Here is a 23194-nt window from a genome sequence, read left to right as displayed (position 1 = left end):
CTATTGATATTTTTCCAGTCATTATACGCATCGAAAGTTAGAACAATAATTTTTATGGAAATCAGTTTACAAACGTAACAATAAATACGGCTACATTTAGGACTGTACACTAACCACTCGCGAAGAATTTTTCCCCATTAGCTTTCCTTTAACAAAAATCGCACTTTGCAAATAACTGGTATCCAGTTCTGTAACGCATTCACTAATTTTATCAATATATTGATTCGGCCGATTATTTATAAAATATTGTTGAATTTCCTGATATAAATGTTTTGGCCAATCCCCTATATGGCTTGGAAAAGAGTTATTGACATTGTCGTTTTCTATAGATGACGGAGATGTATTTGTGACAGGTGAAGTCGCTTGGAAATCAACAGTGGAGTCATGATTAATCATTTTCTGTTGGTAAAATGAAAGAATATTGAAAATTTATTTTGTTATTACAATAAAAAATTGTTTTGGTGATCTTTCCGGGCCCTATTAAAATGCGGGCCCGAGGCAGGTGCCTCACGGGCTCAGTGGTAAAATAGGCCCTGTTTATATGTATTTTATTTCAATTTATGGATATAATATACCTAAAAGCATCTACTTAAATTATTTAATTTTGAAGTTTGAACTCTTGAGAAAACCGCATCCATAGAAAAAGTACGGTGTACAACACATGAGAAAATGACATAATTCTCCCTCGCTTGATTTGCGACCCTCGCCTCGTGCCTCGGCTCGTGCCAACAAACTTCTGCGCTCGTGAGAAATGTCTTTTTTCTCACTTATTGTACAATATAACTATATTTTACATAATTTCCTAACGACATATTTGATAAAAACTAAGTTTGACTGCATAAATGACTATTATAAAACAGTAAATAGAACTTACATCTCTTAGAAGGCCCTTTCTGTTCTCCTCTTCGTCGACTTCACTTCCCAGATCCGTATGATCGGTATCATACTGATCTAACTCAGGGTTACCAGGAAGCGAAGCGAATGATCCAGTGATGGTTGCAATTTGTCCAGGTTCAATTCCTAAAAATGCAATAAAACTAATCATTTACGCTAACTAAACTAATCATTCACTAAAACTAGTAAAAAATTTCATGAAACGGAATCAGTAGCTGATAAAAAACAAAGTTTCAAAAACGTGTTAGTACAAAAGAGATTAGAAAAGTAGCAATTTTGATCATGTTATAGACACGAAAAAGGGGTTAAAAGAAGTGAAACAAAAACCAAGTACATGATCGTCGAAAGAACACCTGGTGTGTAATTACGTAGGATGTAAAAGACGTGAGTAGCGATAAATACGTTTATTGATATAGACGAACACAAGGATATATTTCAATCCCGGGAGAACCGCCGAACACTGTAACTGATAAATGATACGCGATTAGCTGAAGACTGAATGAGAACTCTCTTTCTAGGCCCAAGAGCCTAGTTTTATAGAAGCTTAAATTGGGTCATAGGTGACGCTAGTCCCCCGTGCTTTGTATATCTAATTAAGGTAAATAATTCTACTTTTGTCAGCAGTTTCGTGACATTTCCAAACTATATTGTTGATAATTGACCAATTTGTATCTAAACTAATTAATCTACGTGCGTGAATATAAAATAAATAAATTCGTGCGGTCTACTGGGTGATAAAATAATTCTGTTCAATATCGAATATGAATTCTGAATATTTATTATTGGACATACTGCCCGCCGGAAGCTGTCCCAAGTATCAGTGTTCGAGGTTTACAAGTATAACATAAATATAAAATATAACAACCATATCTCCAATATGACAACATACATAATTTATTAATAAGTAGTTTAAGAATAATCAATATTTTTCCAACTGTTAACTTAGCTTTCACCGTCCGACTCTATATTTAGATCAAAATTGGGACTACTAGATGAAAAAGTGTTGAGGGGGATGTCGGCTTTGGAAGTCGACGGGGAGGCGTCTTTCCGGTTACGAGCTAAAGAAGTTACCTCGTGGTCGGGTGTCTGCCTAAGTGCTTTGCCTGAGCGACATTTTCGTATACCAGGACAGTATCTCCACAATATGAGCAGACCAATCACCACAATCGAAGTAATGACCCCGGTGGCCGTTAAATAAGTCCAATGTGACTCATGTATCTTTCGCCAGGGCGTATGCGCTACTTCTTGCTCCAGACTTTCTTCGTCCAATAGTATAGTACGGAAATTATCGCCTTGTGTGTTAATGTGTGTGGGTTGAATCGTATTTAACAGATGTCTTGGCATCGTCAGCAACTGCGCTACAGGAGTGATCGGAGTCTTCAGGTAGCTGGTTATCGCTGTCTCCACCCCGCTGCTAGTGGGGAGTAATGTAATGTTTTTCGTTTGGGCGATGCATCGGGGCGAGAGTTTCAGAAATGAGACTCGCTCCAGAACTCTTTCGTTCCGATTTCCATCACAGATAATGGACAGGTGTATCGGAATCGGTGTGATTATTAACCAAAGGTTGGGTGTACCCATCTTACTCCACTGAGCTTGATGTATTGCCCGGGTAACCACTGGACATGTGCTATTCTTAGATCGCTCATAAATTTCTTCCAGTATACAGTTTGGTTTGGTATCCATGTTCATTACGGCCGTTGGAGAGCACGCTATCTGTGCCCGTGCCAGCTGTAAGCATCTTGCTTTATCTTCTGCGGTCAATTCGAAGTAGTGGAGAGTGTTATAATCTACAATCAGTAGATTTCTTGGGGCGACAAACGAATGCAACACTGACCCCTCGACCTTAAGTGGTATCGCGGTGATCTTGAGCATGCTGTAATTATTTCTCCCTGTCACTATGAAGTAGCCGATGACCTTTATATACTTGTCGTCATGGCTGACCTCTGTTTCTATAATGGGTTGTCGTCGTATTTCCACTCCTTGTGGTAGTATCTTTCCCGCTCTTTCTATTAACTTGGTTATTTGACCCGGCTTTATTATATCAACGAAATGGCCGTGGTTGTAGTGCAGGTTTAATATTCCCTCGTAAAATTGAATATATTCGTTTATGAACTCCGTAACTTGTAATGCTATGGTTTGTATTCGTAACGTGCTATATTCGGTTTCTAGTCTTAATGCTTTGTCTTCTACTTCATTGAGTCCTTTTGATATTTCTTGTAGGCCTGTGAATAGTGCTTTGTTAAACTTGTTCATCTGTTCATTTATCCTCATCTCCGTGTGGTTTATTGACGTTATTGTCTCTAACATTATCTTTGCCTGATGCTGTGACCCCTTTATTAATTCTCTCTGGTTTTTGTCTAGTGTCTCAATGTCACTATAGGCTTCGTCGTTCACTCCAAATATGGAGGTTAATATTGTGCCTAATATTCCTCTTTTTTCTCTTCCTTTTATTTCTACTGTCAACGCTTCACTTATTGACTCCGCCTTACTTTGTCCTTCCTCTAACTTCCCTATTATCTCCTTACAATTTACGATTTTTGTCTCTTGGCACAGATCCCGTATGCCTTGTATCATACTTCCTATCAGCTGATGCTCCTTTTGAACTCTTCCTTTTTCGATTAGCACTTTTATTCGGAATGTTCCTCGATCTATGTAAACCTCTCCAAGGTCTTCAGTAAATAACCCTGGTTCCGGATTATATATTTTATACAGTTCTGCATTCATGGGTTTCAATAGTGTTAAAAACATTATTGCGATTAATATTTTCTTCCATCTTGATCCTGATGAATTCTTTGGTTTTTCCTGTTTCTCTTCTTCTAATTTTATCAGCTTATGTATAGGTCTTTTTGCTATTTTCCCGTTTGCCTTTCTCACTGACACTACTCTGGTTAATCCCTCCGCTCCAGGGTGTGTTTCTATTACCCTTGCTAGTGGCCATCTACCTGGAGGTGTATCCTCTTCCTTAATTATGACTATTTCTTCTTTTTTTATGTTTGGGTGTGTTTTATGCCATTTATTCCTTTGTTGTAACTGTTGCAGGTACTCTTGCCTCCAAATCTTCCAGAAATCCCTTTTTATTTTTTCCAATATTCGCCACCTTGCTGGCATCTTCAAGTACGTCGTGAGCTCTTCTTCCCGATTCGGTGATACAATTTCTTTCCCTATAAGGAGGTGAGCTGGTGTGATTGCTATTTTTCCTTCTGGGTCTTCTGATGATTCACATAATGGTCTCGAATTCATACAGGCTTCTATTTGTGTTAGCACCGTACTCAGTTCTTCATATGTCAGTACTGTTTCCCCTATGATTCTTTTCAGATGATATTTCATTATTCGCACGGCGCTTTCCCATCCTCCGAAGTGTGGCGCATATGCAGGTATGACGTGCCACTGGGTGCCTAGTGCAATTAATCCTTGTTTTATCTCGTCCTCTAGGTTTTGATTTTCTTTTTTTAGTAAGTTTGCCGTTCCTACGAATGTGGTTCCGTTATCACTGTAAATGTTGACGCACTGTCCTCTGCGTGCCGTAAATCTTTTGAACGCCGCAATACATGCATCTGTAGACATATCACTTACTACCTCAAGATGTACTGCCTTTGTTGACAGACACACAAATACTGCAATGTATCCTTTATAACTCCTTTGTCCTCTGCCTTTCGTAGTACTTATTTTTATCGGCCCGGCGTAATCTATCCCTGTATTCGTGAAAGGATGACTCGGGTTCACTCTGTCCTCCGGCAGGTCTCCCATTAACTGTTGTGCTACTTGTCCTTTATACCTCCTACACTTTATACATTTAGTTAACTGACTTTTCACGGTTCTTCTTCCGTTTATTATCCAATATTTCCTCTTTATGTATTGTAATGTCTGTTGTAGTCCGCTATGTAGATTTTTTGTATGACTGTCCGATATAATTAACTTTGTTAATGCGCTGTCCTTAGGTAAAATTATAGGATGTTTTTCCGCGTACTGTAGCTCCGTGTGCCTTAGCCTTCCGGTGACTCTTAGAATCCCTTGTTTATCCAGGAACGGTACCAATGATGCTAATTTGTTTTTCCTGTCTAGTTGCTGTTTCTTTTCCAGTTTATTTATTTCTAGCTTGAAGTTGTTAATTTGTGTGAGTTTTACCACTTTTAACAATGTTTCCTCTAATTCTCGGACTGTAAGTTGTCCTTGAGTTTTGTCCTTCTTTCTGCAGTTGTTTGCAAATCTCATACAATATGATACCACTCTTCTCATTTTTTCTAAATTCGAGAATCTCTCGCATATGTCTTCCTTTATCGTTACCATGTGCGTCGTTACTTTCGTTTTGACTTCCTCCTCATTTGTTTCAGGTATATCCTCTGCCGGTAACCTCAGTGCTTTTTTACTCGTTAGCCAAGTTGGTCCCTTCCACCATAACTCTGCTTCTAATAACTCTGAAGCGGTACTTCCACGTGAGAGGATGTCCGCTGGGTTTTCTTTCGTATCCACTTTATGCCAATTTTCTGGCGCTATAACTCCTTTTATCTCCTCTACTCTGTTGGCGACGAACATTTTCCATCTTTTTGATGATCCCTTTATCCAAGCCAGGGTTATTGTTGAGTCCGACCATGCATATATTGCCATGTTCTCCCTGTTCAATGCTTGTAGGGTTTTCTTCATTAAATTTGCTAATAGTACCGCGGCACACAATTCCAATCTTGGTAATGTCGTTTTCCCTTTCAATGGTGCGACTTTAGATTTTGCTATCAATAGATTTGTTTTAATTTCCGGGTCTAATACCCTAGAATAAATAACCGCTCCATATCATTTCAGAGACGCATCTGCGAATCCATGTAGTTCTACTCTGTTTGTTTTATTTAAATTGTTCCACCTGGATAATGTTATTCTCTCAAGATTTATTAATTGTGCCTGATATGCTTTCCACTGGCTTTGTTGCGCGCTAGTTAATTCTTTGTCCCAACTGGTCTTTTGCTCCCAAAGTTCTTGTATGAACATTTTCGCCTGAATTACTACTGGGCTATCCATCCTAATGGGTCATATAGTTTTGCTACTTCTGACAGTATCTGTCTTTTCGTTATTTTCTTTGTCGTCGTTATTTCTATCTTGAATCTGATTGTATCTTCTTTGGGTGACCAATGTATTCCTAACGTCTTTCGTATTTCTTCTTGCTTGAATGCTTTTGAGTCTACATTCCTCATTTCTTCCGGTACGTTCTCCATTATTTTTTCTTCGTTGCTCAACCATTTTCTAAGTGTAAATCCACCTTTCTTAAAAATTTGTATTAGTTCCTTTTGGGCTGTTTCTGCCTCTTTTAACGTCTCCGCTCCTCCTAATATATCGTCTACATACATATTTTCTTTTATTATTTTCGCTGCTGTAGGGAAATTCCCTCCTTCATCCTCTTGTAACTGTTGTATTGTTCTTAATGCTAAAAATGGTGCTGCGGCCGTGCCGTATGTCACCGTCTTCAATTTATATTCTTGCACTGGATCCTTTGTGTTCTTTCTCCAGAGTATTTTTTGATACATTTGGTCTTCTTCTGCCATTCTGATCTGTCTAAACATTTTCTCCAGATCCGCTGAGTATGCTACCTTATGGGATCTCCATCTCAATAGTATATCTGTCAAATCCTGTTGTAATTTTGGCCCCGTGTGCATAATATCATTTAGGCTTACTGTTGATGAGCTTTTACTTGATGCATCAAACACGGCTCTTATTTTTGTCGTAGTGCTGTCCTCCTTTCTCACTGGATGATGAGGTAGGTAGTAACCTCCTCCCTGGACTTCCGCTATTGCCATATGACCTTGGTTTTCATAATCTTCCATGAATTGTCTGTAATTCGTTTCTAACTGTTTGTCTTTTGTGAACGTCCTTTCAAGTTGCATCAATCTGGCGAATGCCTGCTGCTTAGATTCTCCTAACTTTGTGACGTCTTCCTTAAACGGAATTCTCACTTCGTATCTACCTTCTTCATTTCTTTTTACTGTCTGACGATACATTTCTTCACATTCTTGCTCTTCTACTGATAAACTTGTTTCTTGATTCACTTCTTCTAATTCCCAGAATTTCTTTATTTGTATGTCCATTTCTTGTCTGGATATCATACAGCATACTTCTGCTTTAGTAGTCTCCCTTTCTTTCGCTATCCCCGAAATTATCCATCCTAGTTTGGTGTTTTGACTTAGTAGTCCATTACTTCTTCTGTGCATCCCTTCTGTCAATATGTAACTATATTCTTTTACTCCTAGCAATAAGTCTATTTTTCCTACCCTGTAGTATCTTGGGTCTGCCAGTAGCAGATTCTTCTCGTTGTAATCCTGTAGGACTATGTCCTGTTCCGGTAAATCCCTTGTTATTTTCGGTAGTACCAGTGCCTCTATTTCCATCTCGAAGTCACTTTGGTAATGATTTCCGATCAATAGTTTCATACTCCAGTTGGCTGTCTTTTCCCCTGACGAGCCTATTCCGGATATGGTCGCCTGTATTGGCTGCCTTTTTGTTCCTAGCGCCGTCGCCGCTTGTTCCGTTATAAATGCACATTGTGACCCTTGGTCGATCAATGCTCTCATTATGTGAGGCTCTCCATTCGCATCCCTTACGCGTACCACTGCTGTGGCTAGTACTGCTTCACCTTCCTTATGGCTTGCACAGTTAACTGAGTTCTGTCCTCTTTGCTGTGTGTTGTTGTTTCTTTGCCCATTGTTCCCTTGCGTATTGTCTCGTCTTCCGTTATTTTGTTCTCTGGCGTTGTTGGAATAATTATTTCCTCCTCTGTACCTGTCCGATTGGTACCCTTTTCTTCTACTGTTTGATTCTCTTCCATTTCTTTCCTGTATTTGTTCTCCTCTTGTTTCATTTGTGTTTCTTCTGTTGCCTGTGTTTCCTGTTTCATAATGCAACGTTTGGTGGTGGTCTCCGCCACAGTGTTTGCACCTAACCTGTGAAAAGCATTGTTTCTCCTTCTTATGTGCTAGACAATTCGCACACCATTCTTTTTCTCGTATTATCCTGTTCCGGTCTTTTACCTTGAGTTCCAGAAATTCTCTGCAGTATGGTACTCCGTGATCTCCGTTGCATATCACGCAACCCATTCTTGTTTTCTTACCCGTTCCTCCTTGTTTCTCTTGTCTCTTTTCTGACTCCAGCAGTTCCAGTGTTTGGAATCGTCGCTGTAGAAACGTTTGTGTTGACTTGAACGTCGGTATCTCTCTACTGTCTCCGCTGTGGTTTTCGTATAGTCTCCTTGTCTCATTGTCCCATTTTGTTATGCTAATTCGCGCTATCAATGGGCTCCACGCTTCCGTGTCTGTTCCCAACCCTCCTATGGCTTCCAGGCACTCATGGAAGGTGTCATGTAGTGATTTCAGTGCTCTAGCGGAAGAATCCTTTACTTCCTGTGCTAGTAACATCCTGTCTATTAGTTTAAATAGTATCATCCTCGGATTCTCATATCTTTCCTTTAACATGTTCCATGCCACTTCGTAGTTGGCTTCGGATATGTGCAAGTGTTGTATCATCCTGTGGGCTTCCCCTCTTACTTGTGTTTTGAGGTACTGCATCTTCTCTGCTCTCGACAACTGTTCGTTTTCATGTATTACCTTTGTAAACAGATCGTGGAAAGTTCTCCACGTTTCATATCTTCCTTCATACACAGGGATTTTTACCTGCGGTAATGTTACTCCCTCTCTTCTCTGTGTGCTGTCTGGTCGTTGCATTGCAGGCCGCATTTTCTTTATCGTTTCCCTGACCTTCCTCCTTAGCTGATCTATCCTCTCTACTTCGTCACTGTCTATAACGTCTAGCTCATCATTTACTGTTGCTTCTATGATGAGTGTGTTTATTTTCTCCATGTGTTCTTTCAATTCTGCTTGCAGTTCTTCATCGTACTGCAACTCCTGTTCATATTCTTGTAATAATTCCTCGATTTTTTGTTTTCTTATTTGTATCTCCTTTCCTTTTGTTGTCTTTCCTCTTTTCAATATTCTTCCATATTCTTCCAATAGAGTTTTTCCCTCAATATATGTCTTAAAAACCTGCTCGTAGTATTTTGTTTCGAAGTACTTGTCTTTCGTTACTCCGCTATCTACTAATTTCTCGTGGTTATGCCCAAACCTTGTCCAATAATCCTCTAATCTATCCTGACGCTCTTTAATGTATTGTTGATTCTTGCGAGATCCAGGGTCTCTCTTAAGAGACGACACCTGTTTAGAAATCTCTCCTCCAAGCTCAGCTTGCTTGTTCTGTAACGCTTCCATGTTTAAATCCACGTACTTTCTATTTTATGCAGTAATAAATGTTTTTACCGTATTTTTTCGTAACTATTTATATTTTCAATTTACTGTGATTCACCTTTTGCTGAATCGTAAATAGTAATTCTGTAGACCTTGCTGAGGTTTGCTTATTTATCTGTAGGTCAGTGTTATATGTGGGTTAATGTCAAGCAAAGTATTATGTTGCACAGTTATAAATAGAATAATAAGAATAGAAGCTCTGTATTACGATGAGTATTTAAAATAATGCGATCTAAAATTATGTAAATGAAATACCAAGCACTATGAAATTATTAGGGTATAATGTTTTTTCTTTATCAACTTGTAACATAAAGAAATAGGTAGGTAGTAAATATTTGTAGGGCTAACCGTTTATTATTATTATATAGTCAAAGTATAGTTAATATATAAGGCAAATATAGTTAGAATCAATAAATAAATATAGGCAAATATAGTTAACAAAAATAAAAGAGTAAATAGTTAGTAAATATTTAAATTTATTTGAATGGCAACTATTGTATAGAATGCACTAAAATTTTTGTAAATATGTATAGGTCGAATAATTCGGTTTAAAATTGGAAAGAATATTGCGTTATACGATACGAAATAGTTGGAAAAATGTTAATTTGTTCAAAAACTTACGGTTTTTTTTTCTTTTTTATGTTTCTGGACTGGCTCTGCATGCGCACCTGGATATGCCCTCTGACCTGCAGTTTTCTTTCTGGATCTGCAGTAACTCTTCTGGGTACGGCTTCTGGCCTGTAGTTTTCTGGATACGGCTTCTGACCTGTATTTTTCTGGGTACGGCTTCTGACCTGTATTTTTCTGGATACGGCTTCTGACCTGTAGTTTTCTGGATACGGCTTCTGACCTGTATTTTTCTGGTTACGGCTTCTGACCGTTATTTTTCTGGATACGGCTTCTGACCTGTATTTTTCTGGTTACGGCTTCTGACCGTTATTTTTCTGGATACGGCTTCTGACCTGTAGTTTTCTGGATACGGCTTCTGACCTGTATTTTTCTGGTTACGGCTTCTGACCGTTATTTTTCTGGATACGGCTTCTGACCTGTATTTTTCTGGTTACGGCTTCTGACCGTTATTTTTCTGGATACGGCTTCTGACCTGTATTTTTCTGGTTACGGCTTCTGACCTGTAGTTTTCTGGTTACGGCTTCTGACCGTTATTTTTCTGGATACGGCTTCTGACCTGTATTTTTCTGGTTACGGCTTCTGACCGTTATTTTTCTGGATACGGCTTCTGACCTGTATTTTTCTGGTTACGGCTTCTGACCTGTAGTTTTCTGGATACGGCTTCTGACCTGTATTTTTCTGGTTCCGGCTTCTGCTTCGCTCTGGTTCTGTTCTCCCGGGCCTAGTGTCGTCTATTTGCTACTGATTTCGATTGGTGTGGACTGTACTTGTAGGCCTCCTTTTTTTCTCGATAAGGACCATGTGTACAAATGTAGGATGTAAAAGACGTGAGTAGCGATAAATACGTTTATTGATATAGACGAACACAAGGATATATTTCAATCCCGGGAGAACCGCCGAACACTGTAACTGATAAATGATACGCGATTAGCTGAAGACTGAATGAGAACTCTCTTTCTAGGCCCAACAGCCTAGTTTTATAGAAGCTTAAATTGGGTCATAGGTGACGCTAGTCCCCCGTGCTTTGTATATCTAATTAAGGTAAATAATTCTACTTTTGTCAGCAGTTTCGTGACATTTCCAAATTATATTGTTGATAATTGACCAATTTGTATCTAAACTAATTAATCTACGTGCGTGAATATAAAATAAATAAATTCGTGCGGTCTACTGGGTGATAAAATAATTCTGTTCAATATCGAATATGAATTCTGAATATTTATTATTGGACACCTGGCAATGAAATAATATCGCAATATACAACTATACCATCGAACGTGTAGTGTAGATACGCCAGGGAAATAAGGCAAAAATATACCATGTTCGGGACACTTGAGCACCCAGGTTGCAAATAGGTTTTTTGGGTACTATATACCTAATACATTATAAATACAAAAATGCCCGTCACAGTTCGGACGAGAATTTTAGTTATTAACAAATAGCCCAATAAATGACCGTTTTGGAGTGTAATTTCCAGGGGCAACTCCGAATTGCATGAAAATTTGGATTTAGGTTCTACTTACCCCTCACTTCAAAGTTGAATTTGTGCCGTTGGTTGCTTTTACTTGGGGGGTGACATTTACCCCTTCCCGGGGGGTGAAAAATGCGTGTTTAACATAAGGCCGGAAATGGATAAATTGACTTATTTTAAGCACCTTTTGTTCTATAAAGTTTTTTACGTAAGTCAATACTTTTCGAGTTATTCGCGATTTAAAATGTTGATTTTTCGACAAAAAAACTACGTTTTCAGACCGTTTTTCCCAAATAACTCAAAAAGTAAATATTTTATCGAAAAATATATTTTTAGTAAAAGTTTAGCCTATAAAAAAACGAAAAAAATGGTGTACCAGTAAAGTCTACAAATTGAGTAGAAGCAAAGTTGTAGCTCATGAAAAATACGTTCTTATTCGTCTAATTCCAAATCGAATAATTCAACGCGAAATCACCGAAGAAAGAAGCGTTTTTCGGGAAAACCTTATTAACATTTTTAAAGTATCGAAAAAAAGCTTATTATTTGTTTTTTAAAAAAGCTTACAGCATCAAAAATAAACGAGTTACACTGAAAAAAAAGTTGGCCCCTTTTTTTGGTAAAAAAAATCGTGAAAACCTCCCTCTATTAAGCACCCTAAATGAAATTAATCGTTTGGATTTACCATCGATTTTAACTGTATGTGTATTGTTTATATAATCTGTAAGTTTGATTGGTTTGAAGTGCTTATTTTTAAAAACATTTGGTTTTATAGTAAAAAAAAATTTCTAAAAATTTTTGAAAAATTTAATTTTTTGAAAATAACTTAAAAAGTATTAGTGATAAGAAAAATCTTAAAGAGTAAAGAAATGTAGGTTTTGCTATTATAAATATGCTAGTTTCATTTTGTTTCTCCGTAAGAAAAAAATTGGTTAAGATATGGCTGTTCAAAATTTGCATACACTCGTGATTAGTGACCCATTCAAGCTTTCTCAGTTATAACCCTTTCAAAAATAAACACTTTAAACCGGTGAGACTGACAAATCATATAAAAAATAGATAGGTAAGTAAATTGTTTGTAAAGCGGTAGCGACTAATTTCATTTGGGGAGCTAAACACGACGAGATTTTCATGACTTTTTACAAAAAAAAGAGGGCTAACTTTATTTTGAGCCTAACTCGCTTATTTTTAATGCTAAAACTTTTGTTAACAATTAAAACAAAGGTTTTTATAAACACATTAAAAAAGTTTAAATGGGTTTTTCCCGAAAAGTGCTTAATTTTTCGGTGATTTCACCTTGAAATATTCGATTTGGAATTAGACGAATAAGAACGTATTTTTGATGAGCTACAACTTTGTTTTTATTTGATTGATAAACTTTACTGATACACCATTTGTTTGGGTTTTTTATAAGCTACACTTTTGCTAAGAATATTTTATTCGATAAAATATTTACTTTTTGAGTTATTTGCGAAAAACCGTCTGAAAACGTAGTTTTTTTTTGTCGAAAAATCAACATTTTCAATGGCAAATAACTCGAAAAGTATTGACTTACGTAAAAAACTCTATAGAGCAAAAGTTGCTTAAAATCAGTCAATTTATCCATTTCCGGTCTTATCTTGAACGTATGTTTTTTCACCCCCGAGAAGGGGTGACTGTTCCCCCCACCCAAGGAAAAGCAACCAACGGCACAATTTGGACTTTGAAGTGGAGGGTAAGTAGAACCTAAATACAAATGTTCATGTAATTCGGAGTTGCCCCTGAAAAATACACGGTATCGCCGAATTTCCCGTTCATTTACTGGGCTAAAATAAGTGTCAAAAATGGCAATTTTTTCGTTTAAATCGCTACAGGTAAAAATAGTGTAATAAATAGCTTACTTATAGTATTCTTCTTTTAGTAGATGAGCAAAGGTTTAAAATGGCAGTTTCTGAATTTTGGTCCGATCATTTGTTGCTTCGGAAATTGCAAAATAAAACTAAAATTTCGAAAATAAAACATTTGCTATAACTTTTGCGAAAAGGCTTTCATATTGCATGGAAAGTTGAGTGAAACAGTCCGTATAATGCACAAAAAATTTCAAGATGATTCGTCAATTAAGTAGTTTAAATTGTATTCAATTTGTTTATCCCATTTTTGCAATGTTATTGTTCAGAAAATAATAATGATATAGCAATTCTGTAAAAACCACATGAACGAAGAATAGTCATTTTTTCAAAGTATTTAAAAAAATAAATAAAAAGTTATTTTTATCATTCCTAAAACATTTTGTAATGTAGAGTAATTTTTGGCTTATAAACAATTTGAATAACTCTGTAGACCAGGGCTGATTTGTGAAAAAACGTCTATTATACAGGGTGTCCCGAAAAGATTGGTCATAAATTATACCACAGATTCTGGGGTCAAAAATAGGTTGATTGAACCTCACTTACCTATATACAATAGTGCACACAAAAAAAGTTACAGTCCTTTGAAGTTACAAAATGAAAATTGATTTTTTTTCATATATCGAAAACTACAGGTTTTTTATTGAAAATGGACATGAGGAATTTTTATTACAGCAACATCTTAAAAAAAAATTATAGTGAAATTTGTGCACCCAATAAAAATTTTATGGGGGTTTTGTTCCCTTAAACCCCCCCAAACTTTTATGTACGTTCCAATTAAATTATTATTGTGGCACCATTAGTTAAACACAATATTTTTAAAACTTTTTTGCCTCTTAGTATTTTTTGATAAGCCAGTGTTTATCGAGATATTTTGAATATTTGTCGAATCCACCACCTATTTGTATATGGTTCAGTATGATTATAGACACCTGTTAATAATCTGAAAATTTATTTATAACTTAAATTTTTTGGTACATTTTGAAAAAGAAGCCACATCTCGATAAAAGTTGACTTATCAAAAAAAGACTTAGAGGCAAAAAAGTTTTAAAAACACTGCGTTTAACTAATGGTACCACAATAATAGTTTAATTGGAACGTACACAAACATTTGGGGGGTTTAAAGGAAAAAAAACCCCATAAATTTTTTATGTAAATATAGTAAAAAGGAAGCCGCATCTCGATAAAAACTGGCTTATCGAAAAAATACTAAGAGGCAAAAAAATTTTAAAAACGTTGTGTTCAACTAATGGTACCACAATAATGAATTAATTGGAACGTACAAAAAAGTTTGGGGGGGTTTAAGGGAACAAAATCCCCATAAATTTTTTATGGGGTGGACAAATTTCACTATAATTTTGTTTTAAGATGGTCCTGCCATTAGAATGATAAATGCCCGTTTTCAATAAAAAATCTCTGAGAGTTTTCGATATATTGAAAAAAATCGATTTTCATTTTGTAACTTCAAAGGGCTGTAACTTTTTTCATGAGCACATTTGTACTAAGGTAAGTTAGGTTCAACCGAACTATTTTTGACCCCAGAATGTGTGGTATAATTTTAGACCATTCTTTTCGGGACCCCCTGCATATTGGATATGAGAGGTTTCATTCGCATTTTTGTAGATAAAGTTAGGTGACAACTTCAATGTTCTCAAATATGCCCGGAACATTAATAAAAAAATTAAAATATTTAAAAATTTCGAAAAACATCGATTGTTTTCTACTTTCTTTGCTTATAACTTTAAAACGATTCTTTTTGGAACAAAGTCGTACAGAAATAAAATAAATATAATTGAATTTTGTATAATATACGACTAGTTAAAAATGTCTTTAAGTATTACCCTCTCTGCAATATAGCAATAAATAAAAAATAAGGGGGCAAAATGAGCCTGTTGTTATTCAATGTTTTTAACCACTTTGGTGGCACTTAGAACCTTAGTAATTTATATTTAAATCAAATAGGCTTATTCAGTACAATTCATAGATTACTCAAGAAAAAAATCAAGGAAAAATACTGAAAAATAAGCTAAGGGTGGCAAATTTTTAAAAGACACCTCAAAATATAATGAATTTTGCTGTGGACATCAGAACTCATCATTGAATCATAGTAAACTAAAAATTCAAAAAAAATTATTAGCTTATGAGTTTTTTGAGGTACACTGTCAAGTTTTTTTTTGTTTTGTCTAATTTTGACTTTTTGATATCACTCAGAAATCTAAACATTCAAACACAAACTAGAAAAAAGGGTGAAAATCAAAATATTTATTATTGTTAAACAAAAAATAATCATAAAACAAAAATATCTTGACAGCGTTACCTCAAAGAATGTCTAAAAAAATATATACAAAATTCCAGGTGAGTTGGTCAAGTAGTTTTTGAGTTACAATGTCTACAGCCTGAAAAAAGCAGTTTTGAGAAAAACGCATTTAAAGTATTGTCAACTTTTATTTTCAATTTCTTTTTTTCTGTCAAATGGTAAAGTGATGCACACCGAAATACGTTTTTAAATTGCGGAGTAATTTACAAAAGAAAATAAGAACATCTGTTGACCGTTTCTCACTACGCTCAAGCGCGTTGGCACGAACTTGCTATAAAACGAGTCGAAGGTAGGGAGGTAGGGAGATAGTGTTAAATAGCCCTAGCTTCGACTCGATTTGCAGCATGTTCGCGCCAGCACGCTTAAACGTAATGAACAACGGTCAGCAGCTGTTTTTATTTTCTTTTGTAAATTACTTCGCGATTCAAAAAGATATTCCGGTGTGCATCATTTTACGATTTGAAAGACAAAAAAGAAATTTAAAATAAAAGTTGACAATACTTTAAACGCGCTCTCCTCAAAACTTCTTTTTTCAAAGGCTGTAGACATTGTAACTCAAAATCTACTTGACCAACCAATCTGGAATTTTGTATATATTTTCTTTAGACATTCCGTGAAGTAAAGCTGCCGAGATATTTTTTGTTTGTATGCTTATTTTTTGTTTAACAATAATAAATATATTAATTTTCATCCTTTTTACAAAAAAAAATTCGTTGTTTTGACTTCTGAGTGGTATCAAAAAGTCAAAATTAGATAAAACTAAAAAAACTTGACAGCTTTACCTCGAGAAACTCATAGGCTAATAAAATCTTTTTGAATGTTTTGTTTACCATGATTCAATGATGAGTTCTGATGTCAACCGCAAAATTCATTATATTTTGAGGTGTCTTTTAAAAATTTGCCACCGTTGGCTTATTTTTCAGTATTTTTCCTTGAATTTTTTCTTGAGTAATCTATGAATTGTACTGAATATGCCTATTTAATTTAAAAATAAAATAATTCTACCATACTTTAAAAAAATGTGTTTGGAATATTGATTTCAACCCCTTCGGCCCCCCTTAAGGATAGCTATGACACGATTTTGATAGGCAACCCATGCTAGAAATATTTGTCTATGTACGAAATTTAATAAAAAAATTTTTTATCCGGCAAGCAGATGGGTACATTTTGACCTCCTATTCGGATCTTAGACTATTGGGAATAAAACTGTCAAGCTAAGGAAAAGTGGAAGAAGAAGTACAAAAACAAGTGAACATGGCGAACAGAGCACCAGGATGTCTCAACAACACAATGTGGAGAAACAAATACCTCACAATGGAAACGAAAAGCAGGATATATAAATCAACAATAAGACCGATAATGACGTACACAGCGGAAACAAGAGCAGATACGGCGAAACACAAAGACTGCTGGAAACAGCAGAAATGAAAGTCTTACGAAAAATAACAAACCAAACTCTAAGTGACAGAGTAAGAAGTGAGGAAATACGAGCGAGATGTGGTATAGAAGAAATAAACATGTGGACCAAAAGAAGAAAAATAGAATGGAATCAGTACATAGAAAGAATGACAGAAAATAGAGTAGTACGAATAGCAAGAGACAAATCGCCAAATGGAAGATCATTGGGACGACCGAGGAAAAGATGGTCAGACAATGTCAATTGAGGCTAAAAACCGAAGTAAAACAGGTATTGAACCTATTTATAAAGTAGGAAGAAGAAGAAATTAAACGTATGATCCGAAATACGGATCTTCTTGAATACAATCATCAGCGGATCTGCATCATTTAAAAGACCCGGATCAGTAATCGGGATCTTGGATCACTTGGATCTTTATGATCTTTTTAAACTTACCTGATTCTTCTGACTGGGCATGGACTAATGTCGCTGTGATACGCTGAAGAGTATAGGGTGACAAACGATGTGGCCATGCTGAATGTGAAAGCATATTCTAAGATTCTTCGAAGAACCTGGAAAGAGGTACATAAATTACTTTCTTTGTTCTGCAGTTCGAGTCAGTGGGTGCGTTCGGACGACCACAGCGGCTGGAAAGCTGAGCCAGCAGTAGCTGTCAGACGTCACCGCTGGAAGCCAGCCGCTGAGAGATTTACTAAGCTTTCCCTATCACGGCTGGATACAACCACTCAGCCGATTTCTGCTGACCGCCAGCCGCTATGGTCGTCCGAACGCACCCACTGAAGAGGTAATGTACATAAATAATTTTAAAAAACTGGCACTCGGGGGAATGCCGACAGAAGTAAAAACCATTATTATAAATTAATTGTAATATTTTTAATACACTTTAATTATGATACTAACAAATTGTCATATTATGAATTAAACTTTTGATTCAGTCAATTTGTACTCTACGAGCTCCCTAGTGGGAAAGTTTTGGGGTAGTTCTGATTTCTTTCATTATATATGGATTTTCGGCTGCTGAATCCGAATATGAGGTTTGCGGACAAAATTTCTTGAAGGAACATTGAAAACATCGTAAGAAAATCGAAAAATTTCAGCTTTTTTCCGCTTTTTTGCTCAAATCTCGAAAACTATTAACTTTTAGTAAATGGTCTGTTAACAGAAATTAAAGTACTTAAAATTATTTACAAATATCACTATTTACTTTTTTTTTTCAGACGAACCATTCGGTCTAAAGTGCAAGTTGAAAATTGCCAATTTTTAACGGTCTTGGCAAAACCCACTTTTTACATTCCAAAACTTTAGTTTTTATTAGAATACTGTCATTTGATAAATTTCTCCTAGTTTTCTGTACAAATAATAAATGTTAGTTCATAATATGAATATGGTATGTCTCTTCTCACAGCTTCCATGAATCCATTTCATCCTAAAATACCGAGAATGTCTCTGCTTTTCCGTTAGAGCCACAGAAGATCAGGCACAGATCGAGTCACAGTTTCAGTTGGTGTGAACATTTCTTTCGGATCTTGATTTCTGATAAACCTTGAGGTTTTGTCCTTTCAAAATGTATTAGTTTAACAGCTCTCTGACTTCCATAAACCTCAGGTGCGGGCAGGGCCGTCTTTAACATACACGGCGCCGGGGTGCAAGACTCATCTTTGCGCCCCCTTTTGTCAGAAGATTATATAGGTTATAGGTACGCTAAAATTAAAACTAATTATGTTTGCTTTCTTTATTTATACAGAGTGGGCCAAAGAAATCAGTCCACCTCGATATTTGGCAGTAGTTATTAGATTTTAAGGAAATGCCGAAACAGGTCGATTTTTATTTTTAAATTACAGTTGTTTGATATAAATTTCATACTAGTGACGTCATCCATCTGGGCGTGATGACGTAATCGATGATTTGTTTAAATGAGAATAGGGGTCGTGTGTGGTAGCTCATTTGAAATGATGTTCAATTCTCTATTCAGCAATATAAACATTAATATCATTAAAAAAACCAATAAAATCCTTTATAAAAGGTATATATGTATTTAAAATCTTGCTACCATAACTTGCTACCATACTGTCATCATGTGAACAAGTCGAATCAGAGCTCAGATGGTACCTAGAGCGTATTTCATGGAATATTTTAAACATCCATGCTTAAGTTCGTATTTTTCATCGATGTTTCCTTGACGGATTACTTTTAAAGAGTTTTTACCCACATATTTTTGTAATATTGTATTTTGGTGGTTAGCATGTTAGATCACGTAAGCACTGATGATGATTGGTCAACCAATCGAAAACTAGTTCTGTGATTTAGCCCTTTTTAGGGATTTTAAATATATACCTTTTATAAAGGATTTTATTGGTTTTTTGTATTATAATATGGTATACAGCCACCCACAGGAAAACTTTTTCCTTGTGGATTATTGTTAATATCATTATTTATACAGGGTGTACAAAAAAATAATTTTTATATTAAATTAATTGGCAGAAAAAGAAGAATACATGTAATTTAATTTAACTTAAAATACATTCTATCGCTGTCAGAAAATAGAAAAAACATGTTTATTTGGTAAATAAGCATTGCTTTTCGCTTAAATTATATGTTCAAACTGCCAAGAGGTATGTGGGAAGCTGTTTGTGATTTCATTTAAGCGAAAAGAAATTTTTATTTGTGAAATAAACATTTTTTCTATTTTCTGACAGCAGTACAATGTATTTTGAGTTAAATAAATTACATACATTCTTCTTTTTGCGTCAATTAATTTAATTCAAAAATTATTTTTTGGCCACCCTGTATAAATAATGATATTAATGTTTATATTACTGAATAGGGAATTGAATAACCTTTCAAATGAGCTACGCACGACCCTTATTCCCATTAAAAAAATGATCGATTACGTCATCACGCTCAAATGGATGACGTCACCAGTATGAAATATATGCCAAAAAATTGAAATATAAATATAAAAATCGAAATGTTTCTGCATTTCCTTAAAATCTAATAACTACTGCCAAATATCTAGAGTGGACTGTTTTCTTTGGCCCACCTTGTATATTAAAAAACATGGTTTCAGTATTCAAAAGAGATTAATCTTATAACACTATACCATACTTTTTAAAGTTTATCAAAGTCAACTTTTCTAGCTTTTAAGTTGGCAAAAGTTTTTATTGCTCCGGTGATATCTATTTTTACTTGCTTTTCTATACTTATTAAAACCTTTCTTCTTCAGCTATTGTTACTGGAAGGTGGAAGTGTTAAATATATCCTTAAACATGTAGAAATATTTGGGAAAACGGAGAGTAAATTATTTTAGAATACATATAACTTAAAATATCGAGTGGAGTTGTGTGTATATTTTAAAAAAATATTTGTAACAATTCTAACTCATGGAATAGATCTACACCATCTATATCAGATCTATTTCCAAGCGCTAGTTTTTTTTTTGTAAATTTAAACATTGTGTGGTTTTTTAAGTTTCCTTCGGAGTTTCTCCAACTCAATATACTTTCCATGAAAGAAAAATTATAATTATGTTCCCTCAACATTTCAAATCTTATAAGATAGTGATTCATTGTCACTCGACATTCAATATTGGTCAAAATAGTGTACGGGTGAGTCCATTTCATCACTCAATTTTGGATCAAAAAAACTATTGGATCTCCGATTTGTCTGAAAATTGGTATATAGAATCTGCGGGATGTAGAAATAAAACATTTAATTGTCTTCTTTTTTTTCTCTCAAAATGTTATTTTAAGCGATTTTACCTACAGTGATTTGGTATTCATTTAAACAAATTTGCATTTTCTATCGTAAAGTATCAATGGAAAACATAATATTTTAATAGAAGGGACTCAAAAATGTCATTGTATGGCATTATAACAAGTTATTTTGATTCAAAACAAGTTTTTGATCAAATTGTATAGTGTAGAAAACGTTAAAATACTGTTTTTAACATTTTCCTCTATTCCCAAAATACATAATAATCGATTTGGTTAAAAATTTGCCCACACATAGCCAAAACATAGGAATTTAAGTGGTTAGAAGGATTTGAATTATATTACAATATCAAAAAAGTTACATGCAATATCATAGTCAAAAATATAGGCGTCTACTGCAAGTAAGTACAATTAACTCGGAAAATATTGACCTCACGAAAACAAGAATTGTTAAATAATAATTGTAATAATTGTAAATACGATTTATTTGGAACAATTTCAGTTCCTACCATTTTTGTCGAAAAGTCAAAAATGGCGGAGATACTGAGCAAAAACCGTTCTCCTTTAAAATCAAGATGGCGGCTAACGTAACGGAGGAATTCATTCGCGATTTTAAATTTAGCCTACTATTGATCCCCCTAAAGATTAGAAAAATAAAATTTTGGGCAGCTCGGCATGCAAGGTTAAATGCTATCCCGACTGGACTAATATAATTTTGAGTCTGATATTATTACATGTAACTTTTTTGGTATTGTAATATAATTCAAATCCTTCTAACCACTTTAAGTCCTATGTTTTGGCTATCTGTGGACAAATTTTCAGCCAAATCGATTATGATGTATTTTGGGAATGGAGGAAAATGTAATTTAACGTTTTCTACACTATAAAATTTGATCAAAAACTTGTTTTGAATCAAAATAACTTGTTATAATGCCATATAATGACATTTTTGAGTCCCTTTTATTAAAATATTCTTTTTTTCCATTGATACTTTACGATATAAAATGCAAATTTGTTTTAAATAAACACCAAATCACTGTAAAATCGCATAAAATATCATTTTGAGAAAAAAGGAAAACTTTTTGACCTTAAATGTCTTATTTTTACGTCCCGCTGAAGCTATACACCAAGTTTCAGAAAAATCGGAGATCAAAAAGTTTTTGCCTGAGTGATTTGACATGGAATGTGTACACGTCACCTTTTTGAAATCATTGTCGGAATAATCTAAATGGGTTTCATATTTCATTTCCATATCGTAGGTGTTCCATTAATAGCCTTTGTATAAAATACCGAAAGTGCACTTGTATGTTTTTGATATTTAGCTATAGTTTTTTTAAGGACAAAATGCGCAAGTTTGAGCTTAGCAAGTGTTCGGCTTGCGCCCACTGCACTTGGCGCCCGGGTGCCTCGCACCCCTTGCACCCCCGGGTTAAGACGGCCCTGGGTGCGGGTTTAGTTTTTAGCCGAGGAATGGATTGGTTAGGAGCTATTGCATGTTTTGGTGCAATACAAGAAATGCTACCCATGACGTAAAAAGTGTGGTATCCGTCGATTGTATGTACGTTAACCGTTTCTGTCCCAACGCTGCATATATATGTTTTTGAAAAAGTGGGTCTGTATTCCTAGCTGCCGTATATATACGTTCAAGGTGTTATGATCTCAATTTAAAAAAGCCGAAACGATGCGTTGCTTATAAAATTTTAGACTCATTGGTGTCCCAATGCCGTAGAAATATGTCTGAAAATGTTAGATTATTGTTCCCAAAGCCTCAAAATGTTGGCACCAAAGACAGGTCATGCGGACCCATTGCCGTATATATTTGTTCACATATTTTAGATATATGCTATATTGTAGCACCGGTGGCAACGCTTATAGGTAGCTGCTAGAAGGTGAAGCGGTTGTAGCCACAGAAAAGACAAAAAAAAAGAAGCAAATCGAGATACATGTGTGCAAGATGCGGAGTCGGCCTTTGCGTAGTGTCATGTTTTGAGGAGTACCACACAAAAGAAAACTGTTAATGTTAATGTACATTACATTATTTTTTAAGTTAGTTACATTTTTTCAAGTTGGTTTTGCTCTCTGATGAGTTCTTTTGAAAAGAAAACGTTTAAGTTGGTTAAAAAAAAACTCATTAAAAACATGTTTTGGTCATTTATTTGTTTATTTATATGCGACGTATATACAAGGTGTCCCAAAAGTAGTAGAACGGTCGAATATTTCGCGAACTAAACATCGGATCGAAAAACTGTAAAATACGTGTTCAATAATTTTCAAAAATCTAACCAATGATACCAAACACCAATCCCTTACTGCACCCCCAGGGGGTGGGGTGGGGGTAACTTTAAAATCTTAAATGGAAACCCCCAGTTTTTCTTGCAGATTTTAATTCGTTACGTAAAAGTAAGCAACTTTTATTGAAGACATTTTTTCGAACTGTGGATAGATGGTGCTATAATTGGGAAAAACGATTTATCCTGATACCATAGGTAAATTATAGAAACGGTCTAGTATCTCACGAAATGCACTTCCAAATAAGAAAATAAAAAACAGATTTTTAATATTTTTCGAAAACCTTTCGAATAACACCAAACGTGACCCT

General features: G+C 35.3%; 1 protein-coding gene across 1 annotated transcript in view; it reads right to left on the bottom strand.

The window, feature by feature from the left end:
• Positions 1-23194, bottom strand: part of LOC114334179 (protein rhomboid-like) — a 451337-nt gene that overhangs the window by 403049 nt on the left and 25094 nt on the right. The window contains exons 2-3 of the mRNA XM_050648374.1: positions 17321-17436; positions 875-1020 (exon numbers count right to left, since the gene is read on the bottom strand). Of these exons, the coding sequence (XP_050504331.1) occupies positions 875-1020; positions 17321-17414 (240 nt within the window). The 5' untranslated portion in view covers positions 17415-17436. The remainder of the gene's footprint in view (positions 1-874; positions 1021-17320; positions 17437-23194) is intronic.

Source organism: Diabrotica virgifera, chromosome 4 (assembly GCF_917563875.1).
Source record: "Diabrotica virgifera virgifera chromosome 4, PGI_DIABVI_V3a".
NCBI lineage: Eukaryota > Metazoa > Arthropoda > Insecta > Coleoptera > Chrysomelidae > Diabrotica > Diabrotica virgifera.
Note: the sequence above shows the minus strand (reverse complement) of the source record. Positions and strands in the feature narration are given on the sequence as shown.